The sequence below is a fragment of the Bradysia coprophila genome, unplaced genomic scaffold (assembly GCF_014529535.1).
Source record: "Bradysia coprophila strain Holo2 unplaced genomic scaffold, BU_Bcop_v1 contig_297, whole genome shotgun sequence".
NCBI classification, from domain to species: Eukaryota; Metazoa; Arthropoda; class Insecta; order Diptera; family Sciaridae; genus Bradysia; species Bradysia coprophila.
The window spans coordinates 4,039,573-4,051,682 of record NW_023503555.1 but is presented as its reverse complement, the minus strand read 5'-3'; the positions used below and the strand labels follow the sequence as shown (position 1 = coordinate 4,051,682).

Below are 12,110 nucleotides of genomic sequence, written 5' to 3'. Positions count from 1 at the left end.
CATGACAGTAAAAGCAACTAAGTAAAAAACTGATACTTGTTCGTACATAAATATTCTGCTTCGATCCCATGTAACGAAGGACAATTCTACACTAACGTACATCACTAAGAATTAACTCTCCCTTACCCTTTTACCGATGCTTAAAGAATTGCTTGGATTCCAGCCAGGGGCTATTTAGTTGAATTTTTAGCGAATTTTGGCGAATTTGGCGAATTTTGACGAATTTGGCGAATTTGACTAATTTTGACGAATTTTGGCGAATTTTGACGAATTTTGGCGATTTTTTGTGAATTTATACATGATTTTAAGAAATTTCAAAGAATCGTAAAACTTAGTTACATATTTTTGGCCAAGACATTCTAAATATCTATTTTTAACCGGGAAGCCATGATGGTTGTTTTTTGGCCAAACGATGACAAATGTCCTAGTTTTGTGAATTTTACATATATTTGTGAATTTGGTAGATTCTTGCATATTTTGGTTATGCTATATCACAAAACTAGCAAAATATTCCAAAAAACATAAATTTGTAAGAAAATTTTCAAAATTTAAATTTTTTAATTTGGGAGAATTTTGGCGAATTTCGACGAATTTCGACGAATTTTGGCGAATTTAGGCAAATTAATTCGACTAAATAGCCCCTGATTCCAGCTACGCAAACCCAAAATTAAATGAGTAGAGCAGAACCCGTGTTACCAAGACCAACAAAAAACGTTCGTTACCAATCGCAGGTAAAATCTTCTGCCTTGTCTGGTCTGGATGGATATATCTTATGCAACGCCATGAATATTCATCACCGCCATACAAAGAACCCATAAAACTAGTTCACTGATCTTTTTAGATCATAAAGCAAAACCGTTTCGAAATTTCATCTTACCTCATTTGTTAAAGAAAACGGAACATTTAATTACAGGCCCATAAGACATCGCACGCACCTTGTGTCATAAATTAAACCAAAATATTTTGCGTAACATAGTTGATGGCTCGCAACCACGATTTCCTAACCCATTCATGCTTTTTTTTCTACTTATTTATCTATATATACTGTACGGGGCATATGCTTATTCATATTATCTCATGTAAAAGTTAAATTAAATTGTGTAGGTTAGTTCAATCATAAAACATAAATATAATTGGTATTGATCCCATACGCATATGCACACGAGTTCACGAAAACACCTTTTCGAAAATGACGACGAAAAAAAAAACAGAATTTTAACAATAAATAATAATAAACGTAACTTATGATTAATTATACCTTTCCCCTATCATTACCACATATTTAAAGTCTTTAAAAATATGCTCAAATCATTGTCTAATAATTTCGTACGTATGCATACATTTTGTGGTTGGTGGGCGCCTATCGATAACATGTTCGGGTCAATGTTAAGAAATTTTGAAGGTGGAAATGTGTTCACCGAAATACTCGGCGTCAATAAACTTGAACCCTTACGCTTACCGTCCAAGAAAAACATAGCTAACGCCGACCCGTACGAAACACCTATTCGTATCAAAAGCCTTTAATGTGAAACTCTTCATTTCTCTTACTTCATTTTCCTCTCTGCTGAAAAACTATTCTTCCTTTTAAAATCACTTACATTATTCACTCTTTGCCTTGTTATCATATACAACTAAATTGCCGGAGGCAATATAGACAGCCCCGTACGAAGACAAATTTCATAAATTCCTATTTAAACAGCTATATACCGCTATATTTAACTATATTTCACTATAAATAAACATTTCACAGATAAATATATGCTATTATATAGCTCTATATGCCTTTATATAGCTCAACATAGCTGTATATAGGTATATATAGATGTCCGTATATGGAATCCCTGAAACCCCACACACATAACAAATTATTTCCATGTTAACAGAAACTCTCTAAGTATCATTTTTCCCAAGATATTTCTATTTTACTAAAATCCAATATGGCCGCCGGCAGCCATTTTGTTAGGAGACCGGAAATAGTACCGACGCTTTACATTCGTTAATACCTTTCAAACAAAAAAAAAATCATGAAATTCGGTCAAAATTTACTCGAGATATTGTCAAAATACACCACGTTCACTGTACTTCCGAGTAGCCAGATAAGAGCTCACTCCAAGAGACCTAGCTCACGCTCCGGAGAACATAATTTCATTTAAAAAAAATTCCCTAATTGGTACGGTCAATACCTATCTAATAAAGCTAAAACAGACGAAATATGTTCAAATGTGGCCGACCTACAAGCAAAAACTGCTTGCCGCCCTGTGCCTGTTCCACACCAAGGGGTCTAACTCACGAGTCGGTCATCCGATTTCCATAAACTTTTTTTTTGACGATCGGTATTGTAAATACCTTTTATTTGACGTATCACTTACAAGTTTAACGTTTAAATGTCCGGAGATATCTTCGAAAAACCGTAAAGCACTTATTGGGCCACAGCTCGGGAGGGGTCGATCCAAAATCACTCATCTTCGAACTTAGCCTGTCTTTTGACATTACCAAACGGGAAAAAAAAAATTTCAAAATCGGATGCGTTTTACTCAAGTTATCGTGCAGACAGACAGACGGACATTTTTTTTTCGCGGATTTGGCATCTCTAGACAACCACAATAGGTTTCCCCTTACTCAGGGAGTCCAATTCGACGTGTTACAAACGTATGCGTAAACCTATAAGACCCCAGTACTTCGTACGGGTCTAAAAAAATTAGAATTGGTTTTTTGTTACATTTAGAACCGGAACATAAGCAGCACCTACTAAATACAGCGAAGAAATGTCGTTACACACACGGAATTTTGAAACCCGTCACATTTGCTGTTTTTGTGTTTTACTTGAGTTTCTGATTTCTCCATATAGAAACCGTTAATTAAGGTAATTCAAAAATTGGTTCGATGTACAATACACCACAAGATACATACGTTCCATGAAATTTATTTATTTACTTCCACCAACGGGTAAAACCTTACTGACGAAATGACTCCACAAACTTTATATTTTTTGATTGATGAGATTTTGATGCATTGATGAGATCGACAATTATGCTGCGTTTTCCATTGTAATTCGTCACCAGCGGCTGAACAATGGAAAACGCAGGATAATTGTCGATCCCATTAATGCAAAATTGCTCGTGGGCTTTCGACCTAACCCTTAGAATTCTAACGGTAAAACAACATTGTTGTTTTTTTTACCCAACATGTTGTCATTGGGCTAAGTGAGATTTGTATAAGAATTTGCTTCAGCTGTTTTCCCATCTTGATTGAATATAATTCGCTGAGAATAAGGGATTTTGCTTTACAACTAAAAGGAATTTTGAAACTTTGAGTTTTCGAACATGCTTCAGTAGTCGGACACCTATTTCATTCGTCAAAAGATATATCAGTTAAAGCACAAGAGGTGTTCGACTCGAAATTCGACTACTGGTATGTGTCCGGAGACTGCGTCGCCACCATTGACTATCCAATTGACTAAAGAAGGAACCACAACATTAGTATGCATGAAACTCACATGGGAAAAATGTGTAAAAATGTGTAAAATGAAAAATCTAATTCTCACTCCTTGGCCAGATGTCAAATTGTAAGGATCCAGGATGAAGTAACGTTTGTCTTTAAAAATAAACCAATTGTTACAACTTTAATAAAACCACCAAAAATTTTGAATAAGGTTCGCCTCTCATAACATTCACTGGCACATTCACATTCACATTCATTTAACTGTTGCAGACGGCTGCCATCTGTTATCGACAACGACAGCAATAATTAGCGACAAGTTCTGACCGATGAGGTCTTATATAGCAAAAGACATGTTCAAAACAAATGAAGTAAAAGATTTCTGAAATAAATCTATGAAAATCTTTGATCAAATGAAGTAGTAGATCAGATAGTAAAACTGTGCTTGTCGTCTGTTAAAGGTTAAATGTTAAAGAGCAAATTATCATCAGAATTTTGGCTCAATACGTCTGGAAAGACATATTTTCTTAACGCTACAAACGAAAAATTGCATGAGTTTGTTCTGTTTTAAAGACAGACGGGAGCCTCTCCCTGAATCTGTGCACATCAATGTCTGTAGACCGCTAACCTAAAGTCAATTACCTACTTCATACGAAGTAATATCATGTAGTAAGTCATAATATGTCGCGTATGTCACCAAATGTATGTTACAGCCAATAAGCAGGCCAATAAGGTCAGACTATTTCAATCCTTAAACATCTTAAACCAATTAAAGTAACAATTTTAAACTCAACAGAAACTGGAAACCGTGTTGTTTTTCTTGAGATTTCAACAATGCGTGGAATTCATCGTCATCATCTGACTTCTTACTCCTCGAGAGAGCATAGAGAGTCTACAAATTGTCGCCATCGAATTCGGTTTGGAGCGAGTGCCTTGACTTCCGTCCATTCTTTACTGGCTTCTCTCGCTTCGTTTCCACGTGATTTTAGGCCTGCCCCTTTTCCGTGTTGGGTTCCAGTCCAGTGCAGTTTTCGCGATGCTTCCCGCAGGGCGTCCAATTGTGTGGCCGATCCAATTCCACTTCCTACGTTTGATCATCACTTTCATTTTCTCGAATTTGGCTAGGTTCCACAAGTCGATGTTTGAAATGTTTTCTGGCAAGCGTATTCTCAGGATTCTTTTAAGGCATCGATTGATGAAGACTTGTATTTTGTTCTCGATTGTCGATGTCATTTTCCAAGTTTCGCAGCTGTAGAGCAATACTGAGATGCAATTTGATTTGAAGAATTTCAGCTTCAAGTTTCTTGCTAGTTGTGTAGAATTCCAAATATTGTTTAGAGAGATGAAAGCTTGTCGCGCTTTTTGAATCCGACTTTGAACGTCCACATTAGCATCGCGTCCAGAGAGAAAAATGTTCCATATACCAACACAATATTTTGTATGGTATGTAATTTTCAAATATCGACAAAAAAAATTTTTCCATACAAGTAAGAATCACGCTAGTCCACATCAGCTCCGCCGTCCTTTGTTAAGAAACTTCCCAGATAACAGAAGCTCCCAACTTCGCCTATTGTTTATCCTTCGATTTTCAGGTTGCACGGTGCAGTTGAGTTTATGTGCATTGATTTCGTCTTCGTCACGTTTTTCTTTAGTCCCAATTACCCAGCATATTTAACAAGTAGACGTAACGATTCTTGCATGTCTCTAGCTGCCTGTGCCATGAGCGTCAAATCGTCAGCAAAATCAATATCTTCAATATCTCTGGTTCCGGTATTTACTTTGGACATCACCCCAGTCTATTACCAATAAGAACAGCAGTGGCGATAGCACACATCCCGGTTTGACACCAGAATCGACTGTAGCTCAACAAAACATCCCACATTACATTTCCATCCAAACTATCGAACGCCTGTTTGAAATCCACAAAAGGCAAATACAGTGGTGCGTGGAATTATTAAACTGATAATATGCTTGCCGTCTCCGTCTGAGAAAGGTTAACCATATTAATGTTGAGTAGGTATTTCATCTTTATATACAACAACTTCCAGAATATCTTTCATTATGATATTACTGTAATCGCATTAGTATAAGAAAGGATTTGCAATGAATGCGTACATGATTCGTAAAGAGATGTGAGAGAAGGTTATCCAGTTTTTTTGAAGGCAGGGCATATTATCGAATTTTTTTTTTCTAAAATCGAGTCGAGAACCTAATTAATACGACACTGAAACCGAGGTATATGAAAGATTTTATTTGCGAGAGAGGAAATCATCTGGAAATTAATTATGAAATAAAAGGCCCTGCTTATACCGAGAGGGAAACAATCATAAAAAAATTGAGTAATTTCCGATTTCTTATTTTGTGCAGCATGACATTGCAGCGACCATGATTGGTGGTTCATTTAAGACTAGATATTACGGAATAGAATAAACCCAAAGCTTCAGTTTCGAATCCCATAACAAAATTTCAATTCACGAAATGGACCCGAGTAACTTGCCCCCCGTTACGAACTCTGTGGTTATAAAATTCAGCTTTAATTTGCATAATCTGACGAGTTCCGTTTAGTTCTTGGCAACATGTTGAAAAAGATAAACTTGAAATTTTTCGTTGCGATGTCGATCGTTGTTAATTTGAGTGTACACCGGCTTTATGCCGAAAAGTTGTGTGATCGTCGATATTTAAACGATGAGATTAAGATCGACGGTAAAGTTGTGATTGTGACTGGCGGTTCAAGTGGATTGGGATTGGAAACTGCTCGAAATCTAGCTGGAAGAGGTGGACGAATCTATATTGCATCTCGTGATGAAAGGAAAGGAAACAGAGGAGCTGAAAGTATTCGAAAATCCACTGGAAATCAAAACGTTCAGTTCATCAAACTCAACCTTGCATCTTTAAAATCAGTACGAGAATTTTCCGAAACATTTCACAAAATAGAAAAACGACTGGACATTCTGATCAACAATGCAGGAACTGCATCGGCATTTGAAAAGACCGAAGACAATTTCGAACTGAATATGGCTGTTAATCATCTGGGACATTTTCTACTCACCAACTTACTGTTAGACCTCTTGAAAGCGTCGGCACCTAGCAGAATTCTCGTTGTCAGTTCTATTGCACACCAAATTGGATTGATAATTCGCGACAATTTAAATAGTGAAATCTACTTTCCCGGTATCATCAAAGCCTACAGTAACAGTAAACTGGCCAACATTCTCTTCACGCGTGAACTGTCGCGAAAACTTGAAAATTCAGGTGTAACGGTCAACAGTTTGGATCCAGGGATCTCAATGTCTGCGATAGGCAGCAAACTACCATCCAGTATTCGAATCATTTTTGAAACTCTTCAACAACTTATCGGCCGCAATCCGGAACATGGTGCACAGACTCACCTCATGCTGGCAGTTGATCAGAGTGTGAAAAATGTTTCTGGAAAACATTTTCGAGATTGTATCGAACAACAACCATCATATTTTGCTAGAGACAAAATTTTGGCTCGCTGGTTCTGGGCTGACAGTGCAAAGTTGACAAAATTGTATCAACCTGATAAGTGAAGTAGAATACAGTAGTGATTTCGCCGATATAATTAGGTTTCAATTGGTTCAATTATTGACTTTAGGTCTCAGATTTCGTGATATTTATTTATTTATCGTATGTGTTGTCGTGTACATCAATATAATACAGAAAATACAAAAGAAAATATCATAACCATGGTGACACAGTGTAGTTACACTGATATGTCGAGGCTGATTAGCCACTGAATGACGTCCGATGTCGCTTCATGTATATTTCGCATCGTGCCGTTAAAAGCTCTATTGTGGCATTCAGAAGCAATGTGCTTCATCGTTCGAATCGGTTTAGCATGGTACAGTGTCGTTGGGTCAGGTTGAAACCGGGCACTTTGTTCGAAGGGTCTTCGATGATGTTATGTGAATCCGGATTTTCATGGCACCATTCACTTCTCGAGACATCCATCATGTTAAAGCCGTTGTTATGCAATGCCGCTGCTGTTTCCCATGAAGGTTTCCTAGACCTCAAACGCTGTGTTCCATTATGCATGTCTATCGAAATGCTATAGTTCTAGGCAGTTCCAACTTTTGAGAAAGCTCTTGGAAAAATCGAGAAAATTAAAAAAAAGGAAGAGACTATTGGCGCCAATGAAAAATATGAATTCCCTCAGTGCCTAATATTTGGGAATTAATTCCCTAAAATTCCCATTTTTTTCTTTGCTTGTAAACGTTTTTTATTTAAACGTTTTTGAACATTTCCTGATGCTTTACGAGCATTTAATTCTAAAAATGAAAAAAAAAAATCCCCAAATATTAGGCTCTGAATTCCCTAGTATTGTGTTCAAAACAAGTTTAATTTTCAAAATATCCGGATTTTTTATTCAAATTTTTCCGGGTGCCAATAGTCTCTTTATAATACTGTGGCTAATGGCACCGGGTGCCAATAGTCTCTATATTATACAAATGCTAATCGCACCCGATGCCATTAGCCACAGTATTATGAAGAGACTATTGGCACCCGGTGATATTAGCCACAGTATTATAAAGAGACTATTGGCACCCGGAAAAAATAAAATTCGAAGTGACTATTTGCACCCGAGTGCAAATAGTCAATATGAACACTATTTGCACCCGAGTGCAAATAGTCAATATGAACACTATTTGCATCCGAGTGCAAATAGTCAATATGAACACTATTTGCACCCGAGTGCAAATAGTCAATATGAACGCTATTTGCACCCGGGTGCAAATAGTGAATATTAACGCTATTTGCACCCAACTTTTTAAAACTATCGGAAATAATAAAAAAATCATTGTTAGCAAGCTGTACGAATTATATTGTCGAAAATGCTACTCGCACAATTCGCTGCAAATTGTATAAACAAAGTGTCTGGTTGGAGACAACTGAATTCTATAACTTCAACAAACTGTGTAAGGAAGGACTTTCGTTTGTTGGTACTGAGATCATCCTTCTACAAACTTTGAAAGGAGTTTGGTTCGTTCCTACTGAATTCATTCTTCTAGAAACTGTGTAAGGAAGGAGTTCGGTTTGTTCCAACTGAATTCATCCTTCTAGAAACTGTAAGGAAGGATTTTGACTTGTTACTTCTGAATTCATCTTTCCACAATTTGCGTAAGGAAGTATTTTGGCTTCCTACTGAATTCATCCTTCTAAAAACTGTGTAAAGAAGTAGTTTGGTTTATTCCAACTGAATTCATCCTTCTAGAATTTGTGCAAGGCAGGACTTTCGTTTCTTCCTACTGAATTCATGCTTCTAGAAACTGTGTTTGGAGTTTTGTGTGTTCCTACTGAATTCATCCTTCTACAAACTTTGTTCGTTCGGAAGGAGTTTGGTTCGTTCCTACTAACTTCATCCTTCTACAAGTTGTGTAAGGAAGGATGTTCGTTTGTTCCTACTGAATTCACCCTTCTAGAAGCTGTGTAGGGAAGGAGTTTGGTTTGTTCAAACTGAATTCATCCTTCTTCAAGTTGTGTAAGGAAGGACTTTCGTTTGTTCCTACTGAATTCATCCTGTTAGGAGCTGTGTAAGGAAGGAGTTTAGTTTGTACTTAATTCATCCTTCTACAAACTGTAAGGAAAGAGTTTGGTTCGTCCTTACCGAATTCATCCATATACGATTTGTGTAAGGAAAGACTTTCTTTTGTTCCTATTGAATTCATCCTTCTACAAACTTTGAAAGTAAGGAGTTTGGTTTGTTCCAACTGAATTCATCCTTCTACAAACTGTTGGTTCGTCGCTACTGAATTCATCTTTCTACAATTTGTCTAAGGAGATTAATTTATTCCTGAATTCTTCCATCTACCAACTGTTTATAAGGGAGGAGTTTGGTGTGGTCCAAATGAGTAACCTTTGTCAAAATGCACTACATTTAGCTGCCCTTCTGAGACCTTGGGGAAATGGAATTTCCACAAAGCGTCGAAAGAAAAAATATTGATTATTTTTGTTTTGTCACAATTCAACGTAATTCACTGAAAATATTTTCTTGACCAATCTAACGAAATGAAATTTTTGTTTGAAAAACATGTTTTTTGTTAGTTGAAGCGAAGGAATAGTCAATGTTTGAGCTATTTGCAGTCGAATGGTCGTTAACATTATGAAATATGATTTCGCGCCGCGCGAAGTCATATTTCATAATGTTAACGACCATTCGACTGCAAACAGCTCATACATTGACTATTTGCCCCATGAGTGCAAATAGCATACATATTGACTATTTGCACCCGAGTGCAAATAGTGTTCATATTGACTATTTGCACCCGCCACGTGCAAATATTATCCATATTCACTATTTGCACCCGGGTGCAAATAGTATCCATATTGACTATTTGCACCCGGGTGCAAATAGTGTTCATATTGACTATTTGCACCCGGGTGCCAATAGTGCTCGTATTGACTATTTGCAATCGGGTGCAAATAGTGTTCATATTGACTATTTGCACTCAGGTGCAAATAGTATCTGCCAATAAAATTTGAATAAAAAATCCGGATATTTTGCAAATTAAACTTGTTTTGAACACAATACTAGGGAATTCATCTTTTTACGAAATGTAACGTAAATTCGTAGATTCCTAAATTTCTTAATAAGGTAAAAACAAAATAAAATGATCGAGTCTTGTTTTTGACAATTGAAATTCAATTTTCAAAAAAAAGACTCGATCATTTTATTTTGCTGTCATTTTATTGTAGAAATTTTTGCAATTTTTCGATTTCTGGAAATTGAAAGAAAATTCAGGAAACTAATTTATCAAAAATAGGCACTGGTTCTAGGAGCCGATAATAAAAAAAAAATCATTTTTGAAGTTTTCAAAGATTTTCCCTCGTACTTCCAAAGTATTTATTTTTATCTTCCGAGTGACAATAGTACTAAGTGCTCGATAGACCAACATCAATATTCCTATCCTATTATTATGTGCCACACGGCACTATAGTTCTTTTAGATATATATATATATTCGTCTTACAAAGCAAGTTACAACTGTCGCATACGAAAAATAAAATCTAAACAAATAAAACGAGTGCATCCAATCCGTTCCGTTCCGTTCGCATAATATTTACATACGTGAGCCATTGAGCAGTTGAATTCAATTCATTCAAATTGCTAACTTAATCCATCTCCGCTGTTAAGCATACCAGAGACCGATAGAGAGCGCATACAGTGTATACAAGAACCGTAGAGACGAACATTACTTTTTTTTATGTTTTATAAGATATCAGTTCGTCCAATGAATTGCAAATAAAAATCTTTTGTCTTCTCAAATTGTGTACATGCATTTCCTTCACTGGTGTTTGAATGGATTTCGTTTATTGTAATAATCCAAAGACCCAACACAACACATTCCCCCGTACGGCGAAATGCACATGCTCTAATGAGTTCTTTAAACCTTGCACACGGGTATTATACCAGGAATGAAATCGTTATGATGAATCTGTGATAGGAAGACAAACTACAACTGAAAAGAAATGGTGTAGAATGTCATTCAATTTGAATATAAAATGAAAAATGTGGATCAAAAAGTGTATACACACACAGGAGGAAATTAATTTTTATTATGCTTGAACACGTACGGAACATAAATATGTTCGTTTCTGTGTGTGCTATATTATAATACCACGGATATAACCAGACCAGAACAATATTATATAAATATAATTGTTAAACGTGAATGCGATTAGTATTTGAGGGGTTTTTTTTTCGTCTTTATTTTATTGTCGTATATAATGTGTGTGTGTAAAGCTGGAGGTGATTCTAAGCTTTGATAGGATCATTTCGAAAATTATTGTTAAATGCTGAGTCAGTTCCACCTATGCTTTTTCACACCATATTGTTAAGACATAAAAATGATAATAAAACGAAACCTTTGAAAATTCATATTGTAATGCCCCGACGACTGTCTGTTTTTCCAATATAATGAGTTCGGTAATCTACATTTCAATCGGATTGTTGTGCCGTAATTGAGTTTACATTTTAATATGTAACATTGCAGCAATGTCAACTGCACATTGCATAATGTAGATGGGTATTATGAGACATTTTGCAATTAGATGGGGAAAAAATATGTTTTACTGCGCGATGAGTTTCATTTTCGTCTGTTGTTTATATCTACCTGTTTGATGTGTGTACGAACATGCCAGAGTGATATGATCAGAATAAAATATAACTAGACGACGACATAAGGCACACAACAGGTCAAGTGTTACATCACAGCCTTGTTAGAAATCCAACCTATCGCGGTGATCTCTTTGGAAATGTTATGTGGGAAATTTTTTTGTCCATTGCAATTTTCATCATTTTCAAACCATTAATCAAATGTGAGAATTAAATTTTAGAGTTAAATGCTCGTAAAGCATCAGGAAATGTTCAAAAACGTTTAAATAAAAAACGTTTACAAGCAACGAAAAAAATGGGAATTTTAGGGAATTAATTCCCAAATATTAGGCACTGGATGATATTGGTGTACTTCTCATGAGGAATTGTTTTGAAAAACAGCCTACCGAAATCGGACGCATTTTCCATTTGACTTTCTGATATATCTTAGACTATATAGTTCGTCTAAGTTGTATATACCTAGAAGGTACTTCGACCCTAGAAGCCAAATCCACTTTCAAAAAAATTCTTCGAAGCTTGTGTGGCTGGTGTGAGGCGTT

The 12,110-nt window shown here is 36.2% G+C and overlaps 1 protein-coding gene across 1 annotated transcript; it reads left to right on the top strand.

Moving 5' to 3' along the window:
- The first annotated feature begins 6,020 nt into the window (after positions 1-6,020).
- On the top strand, positions 6,021-7,093 carry LOC119078536 (retinol dehydrogenase 11-like). Its single transcript, XM_037186103.1, has one exon. The coding sequence runs from the start codon at positions 6,051-6,053 to the stop codon at positions 6,987-6,989; it is 939 nt and encodes a 312-aa protein (XP_037041998.1). The 5' UTR covers positions 6,021-6,050; the 3' UTR covers positions 6,990-7,093.
- Positions 7,094-12,110: the final 5,017 nt, after the last annotated feature.

Bases quoted from the DNA above. Each gene is read 5' to 3' on its own strand.
- LOC119078536 (XM_037186103.1), top strand. From the start codon at position 6,051: ATGTCGATCGTTGTTAATTTGAGTGTACACCGGCTTTATGCCGAAAAG.